The sequence below is a fragment of the Dipodomys merriami genome, unplaced genomic scaffold (genome assembly GCF_024711535.1).
Source record: "Dipodomys merriami isolate MVZ:Mamm:240054 unplaced genomic scaffold, mDipMer1.0.p SCAF_1, whole genome shotgun sequence".
Lineage (NCBI taxonomy): Eukaryota > Metazoa > Chordata > Mammalia > Rodentia > Heteromyidae > Dipodomys > Dipodomys merriami.
In genome coordinates this window covers 16158296-16173743 of record NW_027202270.1, presented here as the reverse complement: position 1 = coordinate 16173743, position 15448 = coordinate 16158296, and the positions used below count along the sequence as shown (strand labels likewise).

Sequence of the window (15448 nt, the reverse complement as noted above, 5' to 3'; positions counted from 1 at the left end):
CAAGGTCAATGGGGCCTGTCCTGTCTTCCCTTCTTTACCTCACCTTTCTGACCCCCTGGCTATTTCAAATCCAGGCTCACCTATCCCTCACCCTTCCCTCTTCCTAAGAGTCCAGGGTGGGCTTCTGATGGTTGTAGAGATCTATGGACTTGATGTGCGAGGTGCTCAGTTTCAGAGATATCAAGGGAGGGTCAGACCGGGGTCCAGCATTCCTTCCAAAGACATTTGTCCTTGAAAGATGAAATGTGATTTCGGGAGTGAGGGTGGAGAGAGAGCAAATGGGGAAACGGAACCACAGAGTCTTAGAATTGGATGGAACGTTGGGATAGCCCTGTTTCTCCCCCCCCCCCCCCCCCCCCAGCTACAGATGGAGAAACAGAGGTCCAGGACGGGGAGGTAATGTGCCAAGGTCAAATGTTGATGCCAAGTGTAGGTCTTTAGAGGGCATTGAGAGCGAGGTGGTGGGTACCTCCACATTGATCTCCGTTTCCAAGAGGGGCTTGTGTATAGGAAGGGGGTCGCCTCCAGAGCCCAGGGGAGGGAGGAGAGGCTAAAATAAGGTGGGGCGGAGGATTGTGGGGCTGTAGGACCCTCTACCCGCCCCAGCAAAGCGTGGGGCGCCAGGAGAGAGGGCGTGCGGGCAGGTGGGGTCCTGCGGGGGCCCGCGGAGCCCGGCCGGGGCGGGGTGAGTCACAGCCCGCCCGCTCCCATTGTGCGGCCCGGCGGCGGCGGCGGCGGCGGCGGCGGCGCGGAGCGCGAGGAGGTGGAGCCGCGGGCTTCGGGCTCCGGCGCCTGCGTCCGCCGGGCCGGGCTGTGCGCGCCCGCCGAGCGGCCGGACCGGAGCCCAGAGGCCGCGCCCAGGAGCCGGCGGGGAGGGACAGGGGGCGCGGCGACCCGCTTGGGCCCCGCAGGCTGCAGAACCCGGAGGTACTGCGGGGCGGGGCGAAGCCACCGGGGCTGGGAGGGGGGCACCGGGCTGTCCCGGGCGTGGCTGGGCCTGGGAAGGGGGGGCGCGCGGGCGGGGCGCGGGAACCCCAGCCCCGGAGGCGGGGGCCGTCAGCGCCGGGATCCTGACCCGCTTCCCCCCGCCCCCCGCCCAAGGCTGCTCTCTAGGCCACCGCAGCGCCCCCTTCTTTCCCCGGACCCCGGTTTCTTCCTGAGCGAGAACCCCCAAAGCCGCTCCCCCCTGCCATGGCTAACGGAGTGATCCCGCCGCCCGGGGGCGCCTCCCCTCTCCCCCAGGTGATTGATGCGCGCGGGGGTGGGAGGGGGGAGAGATGGGAGGGACCCTGGGGTGGGGCCGAGTGTCCTCTGGCTGACCCTGGGACCCCCAGATCCAGGAGTGGAGCTGGGCTGTTGATATGGAGAAAGGGGGTGTCTTTGGTATTTTTTCAGATCTGTGACGACCCCCACCCACCCCAAACCAAGGCCTGGGAACCTGCAGAGGCTTTCCGGGCTGCTGACCCAGGCCTGGGCTCAAGGGGAAAGGGAAGAGATAGAGCTACTGGTTTTCTTAGCCCCCAAGTAGGGCACGGAGTTACTTAAGGTGGGTGAATGGGGTGTTCCTGAGCCCAAGTCCTCAGAAGGGGCTGTCTGGGCCTGCAGGTCCGGGTGCCCTTGGAGGAGCCCCCTCTGAGTCCGGACGTCGAGGAGGACGACGATGACTTGGGCAAGACCTTGGCTGTGAGCAGGTTTGGGGACCTCATCAGCAAGCCTCCGGCCTGGGACCCTGAGAAGCCCAGCCGCAGCTACAGCGAGCGGGACTTTGAGTGTGGGTAGCTTGGGGACCCCTACCTAGTGTGGCCGGCTGCCTTCATCACCATCACCATCATCGCCACCATCACTGCGCTCACCTCCGGCTTGATCACCCAGTGCCATCCTGTGCTGGACCCTGTGCTGGGCCACTATGCCATGTTAAGTCATCCTGCCTACCTGGTCTATTGCCTGTTCACCTGCCAGGAGAGCTGGGCCCCAAACCAGGAGAGATCTAGGGAGATGAGTCCCGGCCTGTGTCAGTGACCTTCATCTCCCCCTTTGGTCCTGTTCTGTCTCCTCTGCCATGGCCCCATCTTGTCCCCCCTCAGCTCCTCTTTCTCCTCCTTGTCGCATCATGCCTCCCCTCCCCCTTTCATGACTTTCTCCCTCCACCACTCCTGCTTTCCTTCTACCAGGCCTCACCAATGCCAGGAGCATGGACACAGGTGTGGGGGGTGGGTGGAGCAAGACTGGCCTGGAGGAAGGATTAGGGGACCCCTGTTTGAAGCATTGAGCTAAAATAGGGCATGTGCCCCTTGGAATGGGGAGGGCCCCTTCTCCTGTGGGAGCCTCAACTGGCTCTCCTGCACCCCCAGTTCACCGGCACACATCCCACCATACCCACCACCCGCTCTCGGCCCGCCTGCCTCCACCCCACAAGTTACGACGCCTGCCCCCCACCTCTGCCCGGCACACCAAGAGGAAGAAGAAGAAGGAGAAAACCTCAGCTCCCCCCTCGGAGGGGACCCCTCCCATCCAGGAAGAGGGAGGAGCTGGAGCGGAGGAGGAGGAAGAGGAGGAGGAGGAAGGGGAATCTGAGGCAGAACCTGTGGAGCCTCCACCCGCAGGGCCTCCACAGAAAGCAAAGGTAGGGACCTGCCTCTGAAAGAGGGGCTCATGGGTGGGGAACAGGTGCAGAGGGGACACAGGAGGACGCAGCTGTGGGAGAGGGCTGGGCGGTACAGGCAGAGGCCCAGGCATATCCATGTTTCCGTAGTTCTCCATTGGCAGCGATGAAGATGACAGCCCTGGCCTCTCTGGCAGGGCCTCCTGCACCAAGCCTCTGCCCTCGGTGGGCCCACGTTCTGAACAGAGCCCCCAGCACTCCATCAGGTACTATCCCCAGGCCTCATTTGGTGGGTCTCTGTTCAGCATAGCTAGCCCAAAGTCCTTGTTCCTGAGAACTGTCCCCAGGGGTGACCTGGAGAGCAGGGGAGATGGAGGCATCCCTGGGCCAGCTGCCCTCCATCCATCCATTACAAGGGGCGGGGGAGAATAAGAGGGGTGGAAAGAGGGAGGAGCAGAGCCAAGAGGCCCAGAGTTTTTCAGGACCAAGGTGTCAGAGTAAAGAGGTTGGGGTACAGGAAGGAGGAGGAGGGTCAGTGAGTAGGGGAAGGGTAGACATGGCAGGGAGGGAAGGCCTGTGTCTTGGGCCTAGGCTTCTACTCCGGGCCCCCAGGCTGGGGGAAGGTGTGGGAACCCGCTAGCCTGGTTATCTCCCCATCTTTCCCTGTCTAGTCCAAGACTGCATGTTTCCTCCTTAGCTCTCCCAGCCCCCGGGCCCGGGCTTCCCGAATTGCTGCAGAGAAGAGCCGGCCGTGGAGTCCATCGGCCAGCTATGACCTGAGGGAGCGACTGTGCCCAGGCAGTGCCCTGGGTAACCCCGGTGGGACAGAGCAACGGGTGCCAACTGATGAGGCAGAGGCCCGGATGCTGGGCTCTGCAGACCTGGATGACATGAAGAGTGAGTGAGACCCAGTGGCAGCCCCACCACCCACAAGCTCCCAACCTGCTGGGGACCTTGAAAAGTCCCCGTGCTCTTCCCCACCCAGGGTCCAGTCCCTTCTGCGGTGTCCCTGTCTGCTGGAATGAGGCCAGTGGCAGGGAGCTCATTACCTCACCAAACCACCACGGACACAGCTGAGATTTCCCTTTGTGACACCTCAGGTTCTGATTCTGTCCTCTGAGTCAGTGTGGTGTAAGGTAGCCCTCTCTCCTACGTGGTATTTGAGGACATCACTGTATCTTCTTCTCCCAGGGCCTCTCTTTTCAGCAAACTTGTTATCCCTAGCTCTTGACTCTCTTTCTCACTGGCTCCCATACTGCCAGGCCCCTGCCTCTCCCTGGGCCAGCGTCACAGCTGCCCTCAATCCATCCCACCGCCCTGGCTGTGATCTCGGCACATTCCTTCCATCTTATCAGTGCCCTGGCTTCAGTGCCACCTGTCATCACCCACAGGGCTCTGTGCCCAGGCCAGGGGCATCACTGGCCCCGCCCTCCTCGTCCTCAGAACTACAGGGTGTGGGTAGGAGAAAGGGGGGGGTCAGAGGAGGGCAGGGCTTTTGAGCTCAGTACGTCATGGAAAGTTGCCAGGGCCTGAGGACAGGGACAGGAACAATCCGATGGCAGCAGCAGCAGCAGCAGCAGCAGCAGTGGAATGGGGGGGCGGTCATGGGGAGGGCGTGTTTACAGGCCCAGGCTGGAGGCTGGTGGCAGCCAGGAGCAGACTTTGGGGACGTGGGGAGTCAGGGTCAGGTCCAGCTTCGTGTGGACAAAAGACCATTCTTGCCTGGACTCCTAACTCTTGGGATAGCCAGGATTCGGAGAGGGAACAGGGCCTGAGACCCTGGCCACTAGGGGAATGATGAGCTGGCTGGATGAGGCCATGGAGCCCAATGGGGTAGTGAACCCTGCACATGGGGACACCGAGGGCCAGGGTCCTGAGAGGGATCTAGCCCCCAGCCCTTGTGACTTGGTGGCCTCCGAGGACATAGAGATGTTTGTGCTGGATTTGGAGGACTATGGCCTGTGGGAGTCTGACAGGGGCCAGCTGAGCGCCATGGCAGGGACACCAGCTCGTGAGTAACTGGGCCGAGGACCTCTCCCTAACAGCTGGACTGGGTGGGGGCTGGTGGAAGGAGGGGCCAGCAGCCCTGCCTGAGTCTGGGGTATGGAACTCTTGGAGATTTGGTCAGTCATGCGGCCCCATAGGGAGTGGGCCACGGATGAAGTTAGAGGGTCCAGTTGGGCTGTGAACTGAGTTGGGATCTGTCTTCTTGTTAGGACTCGATCCCTTAGGTGGCTTTCCTGAGTATCAATGTCGTTATCCATAAAAGGGCCACCCTGGGTCTGTGGTCCTAGTGCTCATCAAGTGGACTGGTTGGGCAGGGCAAGGGGCTCGGGTCATGACCTGAGGCCTCAGGCTGGACCCCTGGGAACCCTAACCCCTCCCCCCCATCTCTATACATAGGTCACCGGCTGGAGGACAACCCCGGTGTTCGGCGACACTTGGTGAAGAAGCCATCTCGGACGCAGGGAGGGAGGAGCAGCCCAAGTGGCCTGGCTCCCATGCTGCGCAGGAAGAAGAAGAAGAAGAAGTTGGATCGGAGACCTCATGAGGTACGGGATCCCAGAGGTGTGGGCCTGCAGTTTTGAGCCTTGCCCTTCCTTCCCCTCCCGGGCCGGCTCTGTGGTGGTGACATTCCCCTATGCCAGCTCGTCTGGCCTGGAAGCTTCCAGGCCCTCACCTTGGACTTACACCCCAGGTGTTCGTGGAACTGAATGAACTGATGCTGGACCGCAGCCAGGAGCCTCATTGGCGGGAGACAGCCCGCTGGATCAAGTTTGAGGAAGATGTGGAGGAGGAGACCGAGCGCTGGGGCAAGCCCCATGTTGCCTCCCTTTCTTTCCGAAGCCTTTTGGAGCTCAGAAGGACCATTGCCCATGGTAGGGGTCCTCCGTGGTGGCCTGGGTCTGCCTGCCTTCCCCATGTTCACAGAGCTTAGCTTGTACCTGTACTAGGCTGCCCAGGGCTCTCGGACTACTTCCTGGAGTCCTATACCTAGGCCACACCTGACCACCACTTTGGGGCTGTGGGTTCCAGTGTCTGAGCAGCCCATAATATACTCTGAGAGGCAGGGCTGGCCTGGGCTCCTTGGTACTTAGTGAGTCTTAATTTACCCCTCTGGAAATTAACTTGTGACTCACCTTCCTTGGTGAGGAGGGGCCTGCTTGCTCTTGTTCACCTCTTCCCATGGCTGCATGGACTGTGTGTCTGTTGGAGTGACTGGTTGTGCATCCTCTCCAGTATACGTACCTGCCCTTGGGAGCATAGCAGGGGCCGGGGCTGCTGTGTGACAGATGACTCCTGCTCTTCCCGTGATCTAGGAGCGGCCCTCTTGGACCTGGAGCAAACAACTCTACCAGGCATCGCACACCTTGTGGTGGAGACCATGATCGTATCTGACCAGATCCGGCCAGAGGACAGGGCCAGTGTCCTGCGGACCTTGTTGCTCAAACACAGGTGTGTACCTGGTGCCCAGGAAGTATCTGCTTCAGCTTGCCTTCCAGAGGTACAGATCCGCCACGTGGCTCTCCTTCAGCCTCCACTTGAAGACAGAAACCCCATCCTTCCTTCTACACCTCCAATCATTAGAAAGTTCTTACACTGCCGAGAGGCGTGGGGGCCTAGATCCTGCCCCTTCTCTCCTCCTAACTCACCTCACTCCTTTCTCTAGCCATCCCAATGATGACAAGGACAGTGGCTTCTTCCCCCGGAACCCATCGAGCTCCAGTGTGAACTCAGTCCTGGGGAATCATCACCCCACCCCTAGCCATGGCCCTGATGGCCCAGTGCCAACCATAGCCGATGACCTTGGAGAGCCAGCCCCACTTTGGCCACACGACCCTGATGCCAAGGAGGTCAGTGGCCTTGCTGTGGCCTGAGCCTGAGAGGACATGCAGTTTGAGTTGAGGTCTTCAGTGGCTTTGTTGCGTGTGTAGGGAAGAGGGAAGGTTGGCTGGCTGGCACCACGCTAGGCATGCAGGGGATCTGTGGGTGATGTGTGATGGGTGTTGTGTTTCCAGGAAGGCACAGGATTTCAATGCAAAGGGGTTGCTGGCACATGGGAGCTGTGAACACAAGAGAAAGCTGGGCTGGTATAGGGTTTAGAGGGTGGGGTACAGATCCTAGGCTGGTCTCTTCCTGTTGTGGGGAGGGAGTATGCAGGACACAAATCCAGGGCTGGAGCACAAGGTGGGAGGGCCTGCCATGGCCTCCGGTCTGGGTCCCAGCCCTATTCCAGTTCTGCGTCCTCAGAAGCCCCTCCACATGCCCGGGGGAGATGGTCATCGGGGGAAAAGCCTGAAGCTGCTGGAGAAGATCCCTGAAGATGCTGAAGCCACTGTTGTGCTTGTGGGTGAGAAGGGAGGGTTGGGTGTGGGAGGCGGGGTCTGCAGAGCATGTGCCCCACTATAGAGGCTGGATCCCTAATCCCTTCTTTCCCCATTCCCTGCCTGCTTCCCATCCAGTTCTAGGCCATCTTGATGGCCACTGGTTTACTCGGCACCATTGTGAGACTTAGACAAAAGCAGCCTTTAATTACTACCTTTAATTGCCATCTATTAGTAAATTATAATAAGTATATAAATACATAAATGAATAGGAACTCCAATAGATTGATGTTTCTTAGTGCAGTGTACAACCTGTGCATAAACACCCCAGTCTCCCCTCTAGGATCTGCCTTGACAGCTCCCTTTTACCCAGCATCCTCTTCTGCCTTCTTCTCCAGGCTGTGTGCCTTTCTTGGAGCAGCCAGCAGCGGCCTTTGTGCGGCTGAGCGAGGCTGTGCTCTTGGAGTCTGTGCTTGAGGTCCCTGTGCCTGTCCGCTTCCTCTTTGTGATGCTGGGGCCCAGCCACACCAGCACTGACTATCATGAACTTGGGCGCTCTATTGCTACCCTGATGTCTGACAAGGTGGGCCTTGCACTCCATGCTGGGTTCTTAGCCTAGGCCTCCTAGCCCCTGCTTGTACCCTGGCCTTCCCATTGCCAACAGTGTTCCTATGAAAGCAAGGGTGTGAGAGGCCCTCCCGGCTGGAGGCTGTGCTCTGGAAGATGACTGGAGGAGTTGTTGGCCCAGGGTAGAAATGGAAACCCTGGGCCAGGGCTTGGGAAGCAGGTGGTGCTGCAGACCCAGACCCCAAATAGCAGGAGATGTGAATGGGAGGGCTGGTGGTACTGGCCTTTGTTGAGGCTTCTCCTGGGGCTGAAGTGGACACAGAAGTGTCCTCTTACCAGGGGTGATTTTCTGGAGACCTGTCAGCCTGTAGGGTGTGGGCGCTGCCAAATCAGAATGGTTCTATAGGTCCCCACTACACATGCAATACCACTTTAGTTTTTAATTATTATTACTATTATTATTATTTTTGTCGGTTGTGGGGCTTGAACTCTGGGCCTGGGTCCTGTCCCTGAGCCCTTCAGCTCAAGGCTAGTGCTCTACCACTTGAGCCACAGCACCACTTCCACCACTTTAGTTTTCCGTGGAAATGTCAGGAAGCCCTGAGGGGAAGGGAGGAAACCTGGGCAGGTCAGGGCAGTGGCTGCCTGCTGGCCTGCAGGGAAGTGTGTCAGTGTTTTGACAACTGATACTGCTAGACCACGCTGGCCTGTGTGGCCAACTGTCCACCCTGCTCTAGCTCTGTGACCCCACATTGCCTCTCTCAAGTCCTCAAGCTGCCTCAGCCCTTCCAGGAGGACATGACTGCCTCTTCTTTCCAGCTGTTTCACGAAGCTGCCTATCAGGCCGATGATCGACAGGATCTGCTGGGCGCCATCAGCGAGTTCCTGGATGGCAGCATTGTGATTCCCCCATCCGAAGTGGAGGGCCGAGATCTGCTGCGCTCCGTGGCTGCCTTCCAGCGCGAGCTCCTGAGGAAGAGGCGGGAGCGGGAGCAGACCAAAGTGGAGATGACCACTCGGGGGGGCTACGTGGCCCCTGGCAAAGGTCAGACCTGTTGGGGCCGAGTCTTCCTGACACACATACACCCCCCTCCCGGGGCCTGAAGCGGTGACACTAGCCTTGTCCTGACTCCCCCAGTCCTTTGTGCCACATTGGCTTTCTGTCTCTGACCTCCAAGTCCCAGGCTGCATGGGGGCACTGAGCTTTTGGGGCCTCCAAGCAGGAGGGAATGGTCTGTTCCAGCGGTCCCTTGTTTCCCCACAGAGCTTGCTTTAGAGATGGGGGGCTCGGAAGCAGCCCCTGAAGATGACCCCCTGCGGCGGACAGGCTCGGTGTTTGGGGGGCTCATCCGGGATGTGAAAAGGCGGTACCCACATTACCCCAGCGACCTGCGGGACGCCCTGCACTCGCAGTGTGTGGCTGCTGTGCTCTTCATCTACTTTGCTGCCCTCAGTCCTGCCATCACTTTCGGGGGGCTGCTAGGTGAGGGCAGGGGAGAAGTGAGGCTCCCGTGGACATTTAGGGAGTCTTAGGGAGCAGCTGGTTCAGGGGGGCCCCAGTGATTCCTTTCGGGGGCTTTATGTAGTATTGTATGCCTGTAATGCCAGCACGCAGGAGGCTGGAGTTCCAGGTCAGCCTAGAACTCAGGTCTACACAGTGAGACGGTGCTTCAGAAAACAAGCAAAAGCAAACCAGGCGAGAAGGGTAGGAGGGGAGCGAGGGGTGGGGGACCCTGTCTTTACCTTGGGACTGGTGGGAAGGGAATGATAAGAAGGAGGGTGGGCAGGAGCCTTGTCTGTCTGTTCCTGCAGAATAGATGAGGGAGTCAGGTAGAAAGCCAGACTAACACCCCTGCCCCACCCACTCCCCTGCCCCAGGAGAGAAGACTGAGGGGCTGATGGGTGTGTCTGAGCTGATCGTGTCCACCGCTGTCCTCGGTGTTCTCTTCTCCTTGCTGGGGGCCCAGCCGCTCCTTGTGGTTGGCTTTTCTGGGCCTCTGCTTGTCTTCGAAGAAGCTTTCTTCAAGGTGATGCCTGCCTTCTTCTCCCTCCTCAATCCTCCCCACCCCCCCTCCAGCCCTGTGCCCTTCTAGCCCAGGTGATGACCCCTGAACTCTCCTCCTTTGCCCATCTCTTGGGGCACTGATGTCCAGGGCAGACCGCGTCGGAGTAATCATTCTTCCCCTGCTCCTAGTTCTGCCGAGCCCAGGACCTGGAGTATCTCACGGGCCGGGTGTGGGTCGGCCTCTGGCTGGTGGTTTTCGTCCTGGCCCTGGTGGCTGCGGAGGGCAGCTTCCTTGTCCGCTACATCTCTCCATTCACCCAGGAGATCTTCGCCTTCCTCATCTCACTCATTTTCATCTACGAGACCTTCCACAAACTCTACAAGGTAGTGGGTCCAAGGGACAGATAGCGCTGGGGCCTGGGCCGAACCCCAGGCAGGGCAGAAGGGGGGGAGGTATGGAGCGCTGGGGGCAAGGGGACAGAAGGGGCTCTGTTTAATGAGGGTGTGGCCTCCTGCTGAGCTGAAGGAGAGGGAGTTAAGCCCAGAGCAGGTTAATTCAGGTTCTAGACTCAGCAGAGAGGACTTACTTGTGTGTGATGGAGTAGGTAGCACTAAGAGGCTCTGTGTCCTGGAAGTGAATGTGTGTGTGTGTGTGTGTGGGGGGGCGGGGAGAGGAGGCAGAGGGAGAGGAGAAGAGAGAGAAGATAAAAAGGGGAGGAAGATAGAGCAGGAAGAGGTGAGGTGCCCCCCTCTTCCTCTCAGGGTGAATGAGAAGGTATCCTTGCTTTCCACTCACAGGTGTTCACAGAGCACCCTCTGCTGCCATTCTATCCCCCTGAGGGGGATCTAGAGGGGGGCCTGGAGGCTGGCTTGGAACTGAATGGCAGTGCCCTGCCCCCCACTGATGGACCCCCAGGCCCGAGGAACCAGCCCAATACAGCCCTGCTGTCCCTCATCCTCATGCTGGGGACCTTCCTTATCGCCTTCTTCCTGCGAAAGTTCAGGAACAGCCGCTTCCTGGGTGGCAAGGTGTGTGGCTGCTGGGTGTGGAGCGGTGCCGTGCTTGATTCCTGCAGTCACTGTCCAGCTTGGCTCCTGAGGGAGGCGGTCCCTCTTTCCCTCTCAGGCCAACCAAGTCTGACAGCCCCGCCTGCCCACCAGTGGCCTCCTCCTTGGGCATCTTCTTACTAGCTGGTCATAGTTCAGTTAATACAGGAATGCCTTCCAGGCAGAGCGGGGGGCTCTCGGGAGACAGGCTAGGGGCTATCTGGCTCCATCTTGGCCTGAGGAAGGGTGCAAGGGAGTCTGCTGAGCCTCCCTCCATGTCTACCTCCTCCCTGGCCCAACCCTCTGCAGGCTCGCCGTATCATTGGGGATTTTGGCATCCCCATCTCCATTCTGGTAATGGTCCTGGTGGACTACTCCATTACGGACACTTACACGCAGGTGAGTGCGCCTGGCCGTGGAGGAGCTGGCGTTCGCCTGGGGTCAAGATTGGGGTTGCAGCCTGACTCTCCTTAGAGGAGGCGGCCTGCTGGGGCCACGCGAGGGAGGGTGGGACTGGGTCTCTGGGAGCCGCTGTGAAGTCCAGCCAAGAGCATCTGAGCCGTGGGTGACCCGAAGACAGGAATCTGGAGGAGCAGGTGTGAGTTGGGGCGGGATGACAGATTTGACACGAGTTTAGTTTAGGAATAAACTGTTTTATTTCCCTGCCCCAAAAATGACCCCTGGAGGGACAGTGACTTTGGGGAATGCAGAACAAGTTCTTCCTCTCCTCCTGTTCCCCCCCAGAATTCTGGCCCTGTGGAATCAGAGCTCGAGGGAGCAGCTCCTGCGCGGGCCTTCAGCATGTGGGAGGCCCGGGCAGAAGCAGTGGGCAGGTGTCCCTGACCGCTGTCTTCCTGTGTGCCCTGCAGAAGCTGACAGTGCCCACAGGGCTCTCCGTGACGTCCCCTCATAAGCGCACGTGGTTCATTCCACCTCTGGGCAGTGCCCGCCCTTTTCCACCCTGGATGATGGTGGCAGCTGCCGTCCCTGCCCTCCTCGTCCTCATCCTGATATTCATGGAGACACAGATCACCGCGTGAGAGGGCTGGGGTGTAGGTGTGGGGGCAAGGGGAGGGTCGGGGCTCGCTCTGTGGCTGAGTTTTAGGGTTCAGGAGGGGATAGCTATCAGTCTGGGGTGCCAGGTGCGTGGCTGCTGTAGCAGGCCTTGAGGAGTTGGCAGGGGTGAGGAGGTGGGGGGAGCTGGGGCAGGGGTGAGGCATTGAGGGTCCAGGCTTGGTTTCCTTGTGAGGAAATGGCACGATGCCCATCTGTCACCACCACCGTTCGCAGAGCGGCACTTGACAGTGCTCAGATCGCTGGCAGGGTGTTCTCGCACCCAGAGATGCTCGCCTGTATCTCATTTTGGTTAACCCAAAATAACACGGTGAGATCTGACAGCTGGCTTTTGTGGTGCTTTTAAATATTCACAGTATGAGAATTTGGCTCAGATTTGCTGCAATGTGAGAACTTCAATTTGGGAATCTGAAAGAGGAAGCTGGCAGGTCCGGGAAGAGGACCCCCCCCCCGTCCGTGTGCGCCCGTGCCGTGCCCGCCGCGGCCCCTCACTTCCTGTCCTCTGCAGGCTCATCGTCAGTCAGAAAGCTCGGAGGCTGCTCAAGGGCTCCGGCTTCCACCTCGACCTGTTGCTGATTGGCTCCCTGGGTGGCCTCTGTGGGCTCTTTGGGTTGCCCTGGCTCACCGCTGCCACCGTCCGCTCCGTCACCCACGTCAACGCACTGACTGTGATGCGCACTGCCATAGCTCCGGGCGACAAGCCCCAGATCCAGGAGGTGCGGGAGCAGCGGGTCACCGGGGTGCTCATCGCCTGCCTCGTGGGTGAGAGCCTGGTCTCCCTCAGACCTGCCTTCCCAGGGGAGCCCCGTGGCTGAAAGCCTCTCCACCTGAGGTTCTGCCCAGGTCCCTCCTGAATCTGCAGGTGTGTCATGTCCGGCCCTCCCTCCAGCCTGCTGACACTGAGTGTCGGCCGGTCTTCTCTGTCCTGCTCCATTTCCGGTCAGTCGTAGCCTCCCATCCCCCAGGCCTCTCCTCACAGGGGCCATTCAGGGGTCAGGTAGGTCTGTGTCACCTCCTCCAGGCTTGTCCATCGTCATGGGGGCTGTGCTGCGTCGGATCCCATTGGCTGTGCTCTTTGGGATTTTCCTCTACATGGGGGTCACATCACTGTCTGGTATCCAGTTGTCCCAGCGTCTGTTGCTTATCCTCATGCCAGCAAAACACCATCCTGAGCAGCCTTATGTGACCAAGGTCAGGCCAGGGTGCATGAAGGTGGGGAGGTGGAGGGGGGTGCATGAAGGTGGGGAGGTGGGGGGGTGCATGAAGGTGGGGAGGTGGAGGGAGGGGGGTGCATGAAGGTGGGGAGGTGGGGGGGTGCATGAAGGTGGGGAGGTGGAGGGAGGGGGGTGCATGAAGGTGGGGAGGTGGAGAGGGGGGTGCATGAAGGTGGGGAGGTGGGGGGGGCGGTAGAGAGGTCGCCAGAGACCGACAGGATCAGTAAGGTGAGTTGGGAGTTGGAGCCACATTCCCAAAGGTGTGGGTAGGTGCAGACTGTGGCTGCCGGGCGGTGAGGCCTGCTGCCCCTCCCCCTCAGGTGAAGACGTGGCGGATGCACCTGTTCACCTGCATCCAGCTGGGCTGCATTGCTCTGCTCTGGGTGGTGAAGTCCACGGCAGCTTCGTTGGCCTTTCCCTTCCTGCTGCTGCTCACCGTGCCTCTGAGGCGTTGCCTTCTGCCTCGGCTCTTCCAGGACAGGGAGCTGCAGGCGGTAAGGGGTGGTCCAGGACAGGGAGCTGCAGGCGGTAAGGGGTGACAGTTTGGGGTGGCAGGATTCAGGTGGAGTTGGCAATCTCTGCTTGGCTTTCTGTTGGTTTGTGTGGCCTTAGGCAGGTTACCTAACCTTCTATCTAAAATCCGATTCTCATCTGTCTCATGGGGCTGGTAATAGTTTCTGTCCTTGATAGGGATGCTGGAAGGAGTAAATACTCAGGCCAGTGAAGCATTCTGTGTGACTGTTTGGTACGAAGCTCAGCACAGGACTGTTGTGAACAGCTAGGCAGGTTGTGCCCTGAACAAAGGCACCTAGCTGAGGATGAGTATGGTGATGTGGTGCATGCCGTCCACCCTGGGCTGTTTTTGTCTGCTACGGAAAGGACGTCTTTGTGCCACTCATCCACACTCAGACATGGCATACAGCGATACTGCAGGAACCAGCAGTGGCCTCAGGAAAGACCTCCTATGTAGTGGCCACTACCATTATTCATAGGATTAGGAGGGGGTGGGTGACCTGAAGATTTTTGGCACAGGCGATGCTTTCACTGGGGTCCTGGTCCCTGTGGACAGTGAAGCCCAAGGCAGGGCTGGGAGCAGGGAGGACTGATGGAGAACATGGAGGCAGGAGGGGACGAGTCCTCCCCAACCCTGTGCTCTGTTCTACAGCTGGACTCGGAAGATGCGCAGCCAAACTTCGACGAGGATGGCCAGGATGAGTACAACGAGCTTCACATGCCCGTGTGACCCCCCCTTGGAGACCCCACCTTAGTGACTGGCGGACCCCAGGACCCAGGCAGGGTCCAGCACCAGGGCCAGGGGCTCCTCATGGCCCAGGGATGTGTCCAGAGCTACTGCTCATGCTTAGCCCATGGCCTCCCTGACTTGGGGCTGGGCCTTTCACACACCAGACGACACAAGCTTTGAGCTCATTATAACCACACTCCTTGTCTTGTGTCTGCCTCACTTTCTTGGTTCCATCTCTGATTTCTCAGGACCCTGGCCCTTCTGGAATTGGAAGAATTGGAAGAATTTCACTATCAGGGTCACTAAAACCAGGAGGGGTTTGAGGCCAGGAGGGGCCGTGGGGATGGGAGAAAAGAATCGATACTACATAAGGTTAAAGCTGCATCTTATCATTCTCCTTCCTCTTAGATCCACTCCAGTGCGGGGAGCTGGAGGAGCTCAAAGTCTGCTCAAGGTCATTGAAAGTGTGTGTGTGTGGGGGGGAAGGGCAGGGAGAGGAGAGGGAAACGTTCGTTCCACTTTAGCCCCTAGAGAAATCAGTTCACCTTCCATGGTTTGTGGGGCTACAGCAGGGAGGGAAAACACTTATCTTTTTTTCTTGTTCCCTGGCAGCCCAGTCTCCTAGACGCCAGGGTTAGTGCTGGATTTGGGGCCCTTTGGACCATCTTAGATTTTCCTGGCTTAAGAGCAGTTCTGGGATTCCTGAAGCTTACTCCTTGTGCAACCATCTCTGTTTTGCCAGAAATAACCTGGGGAGGCCTTGAGGAGGGTGGAACGGCCCCTTGCCTCACGGTTGCTAGGCAACTAGCAGCTGTTGTCCCCGTGTGGCCCTCTGGTGGTCATTCTCGCATACTGCAGGTCCTATTCCAGCTGAGCAGGAGTTAGGCTGCCACCTGGTGGATCTGCTGCAACCCCACTAGATCTCATTCAGTTCCTCCTGGAGGGACAGGGGGTCAGGGAGATTCATGGAACTCTGCAGTGCTGAGCATCAGGGTTGAGGACCCCTCTCCCCACATTGGCCATTCCCTCTAGAGCTGGCCCCTGTATTCTCCTTACACTTTTGCTCTTTTACTTCCAGGGGTTCAGGGCTGTACCTAGTTTCCCAAGGCTGGTCTAGGACCCACAGTGAGACTGTTTGTTGTGTTCCTAAGGAAGAATTGAGCCTTCCAGCTGCCCCGGATTATCATCCAGGACACTTGATGATAATCCTCCCCGCTCCCTTGATCTCTGGCGCCACAGTGTCCCTAACTTCATCTGGCTACGGGCCGACTTGCATAGCTGATGTGAGGATGAAAATCCCTTTTTCCTTAGATTGGCCAAGGCAAAGTGGAATTTCAAAACAGCTTTGCCAAGGACCAGAGTGAAGGTCAA

At 58.9% G+C, this 15448-nt stretch overlaps 1 protein-coding gene across 4 annotated transcripts; it reads left to right on the top strand.

The window, feature by feature from the left end:
• Positions 1-844: 844 nt before the first annotated feature.
• Slc4a3 (solute carrier family 4 member 3) lies at positions 845-14280 on the top strand. Of its 4 annotated transcripts, XM_070016172.1 has the most exons (23): positions 845-927; positions 1102-1242; positions 1606-1771; positions 2352-2623; positions 2753-2868; positions 3300-3499; positions 5006-5154; positions 5301-5481; positions 5923-6058; positions 6273-6456; positions 6854-6953; positions 7326-7510; positions 8314-8539; positions 8759-8977; positions 9373-9521; positions 9689-9883; positions 10298-10528; positions 10856-10945; positions 11416-11582; positions 12129-12382; positions 12642-12811; positions 13155-13328; positions 14000-14280. In XM_070016172.1, exons 2-23 carry the CDS (start codon positions 1192-1194, stop codon positions 14075-14077), a joined length of 3693 nt encoding a protein of 1230 aa, XP_069872273.1. In that variant the 5' UTR covers positions 845-927; positions 1102-1191; the 3' UTR covers positions 14078-14280. The 4 variants fall into 4 exon arrangements, with proteins under 4 accessions (XP_069872273.1, XP_069872290.1, XP_069872282.1 ...); XM_070016189.1 differs by lacking the exons at positions 845-927; positions 1102-1242 and adding an exon at positions 1380-1524; XM_070016181.1 differs by lacking the exons at positions 845-927; positions 1102-1242 and having other exon boundaries at positions 1714-1913.
• The last annotated feature ends 1168 nt before the right edge of the window (positions 14281-15448 follow it).

Bases quoted from the DNA above. Each gene is read 5' to 3' on its own strand.
- Slc4a3 (XM_070016172.1), top strand. From the start codon at position 1,192: ATGGCTAACGGAGTGATCCCGCCGCCCGGGGGCGCCTCCCCTCTCCCC. The intron at 2,869-3,299 runs GTACTATCCCCA...TTTCCTCCTTAG, and splicing joins AGCCCCCAGCACTCCATCAG to CTCTCCCAGCCCCCGGGCCC. The intron at 11,583-12,128 runs GTGAGAGGGCTG...TGTCCTCTGCAG, and splicing joins ATGGAGACACAGATCACCGC to GCTCATCGTCAGTCAGAAAG.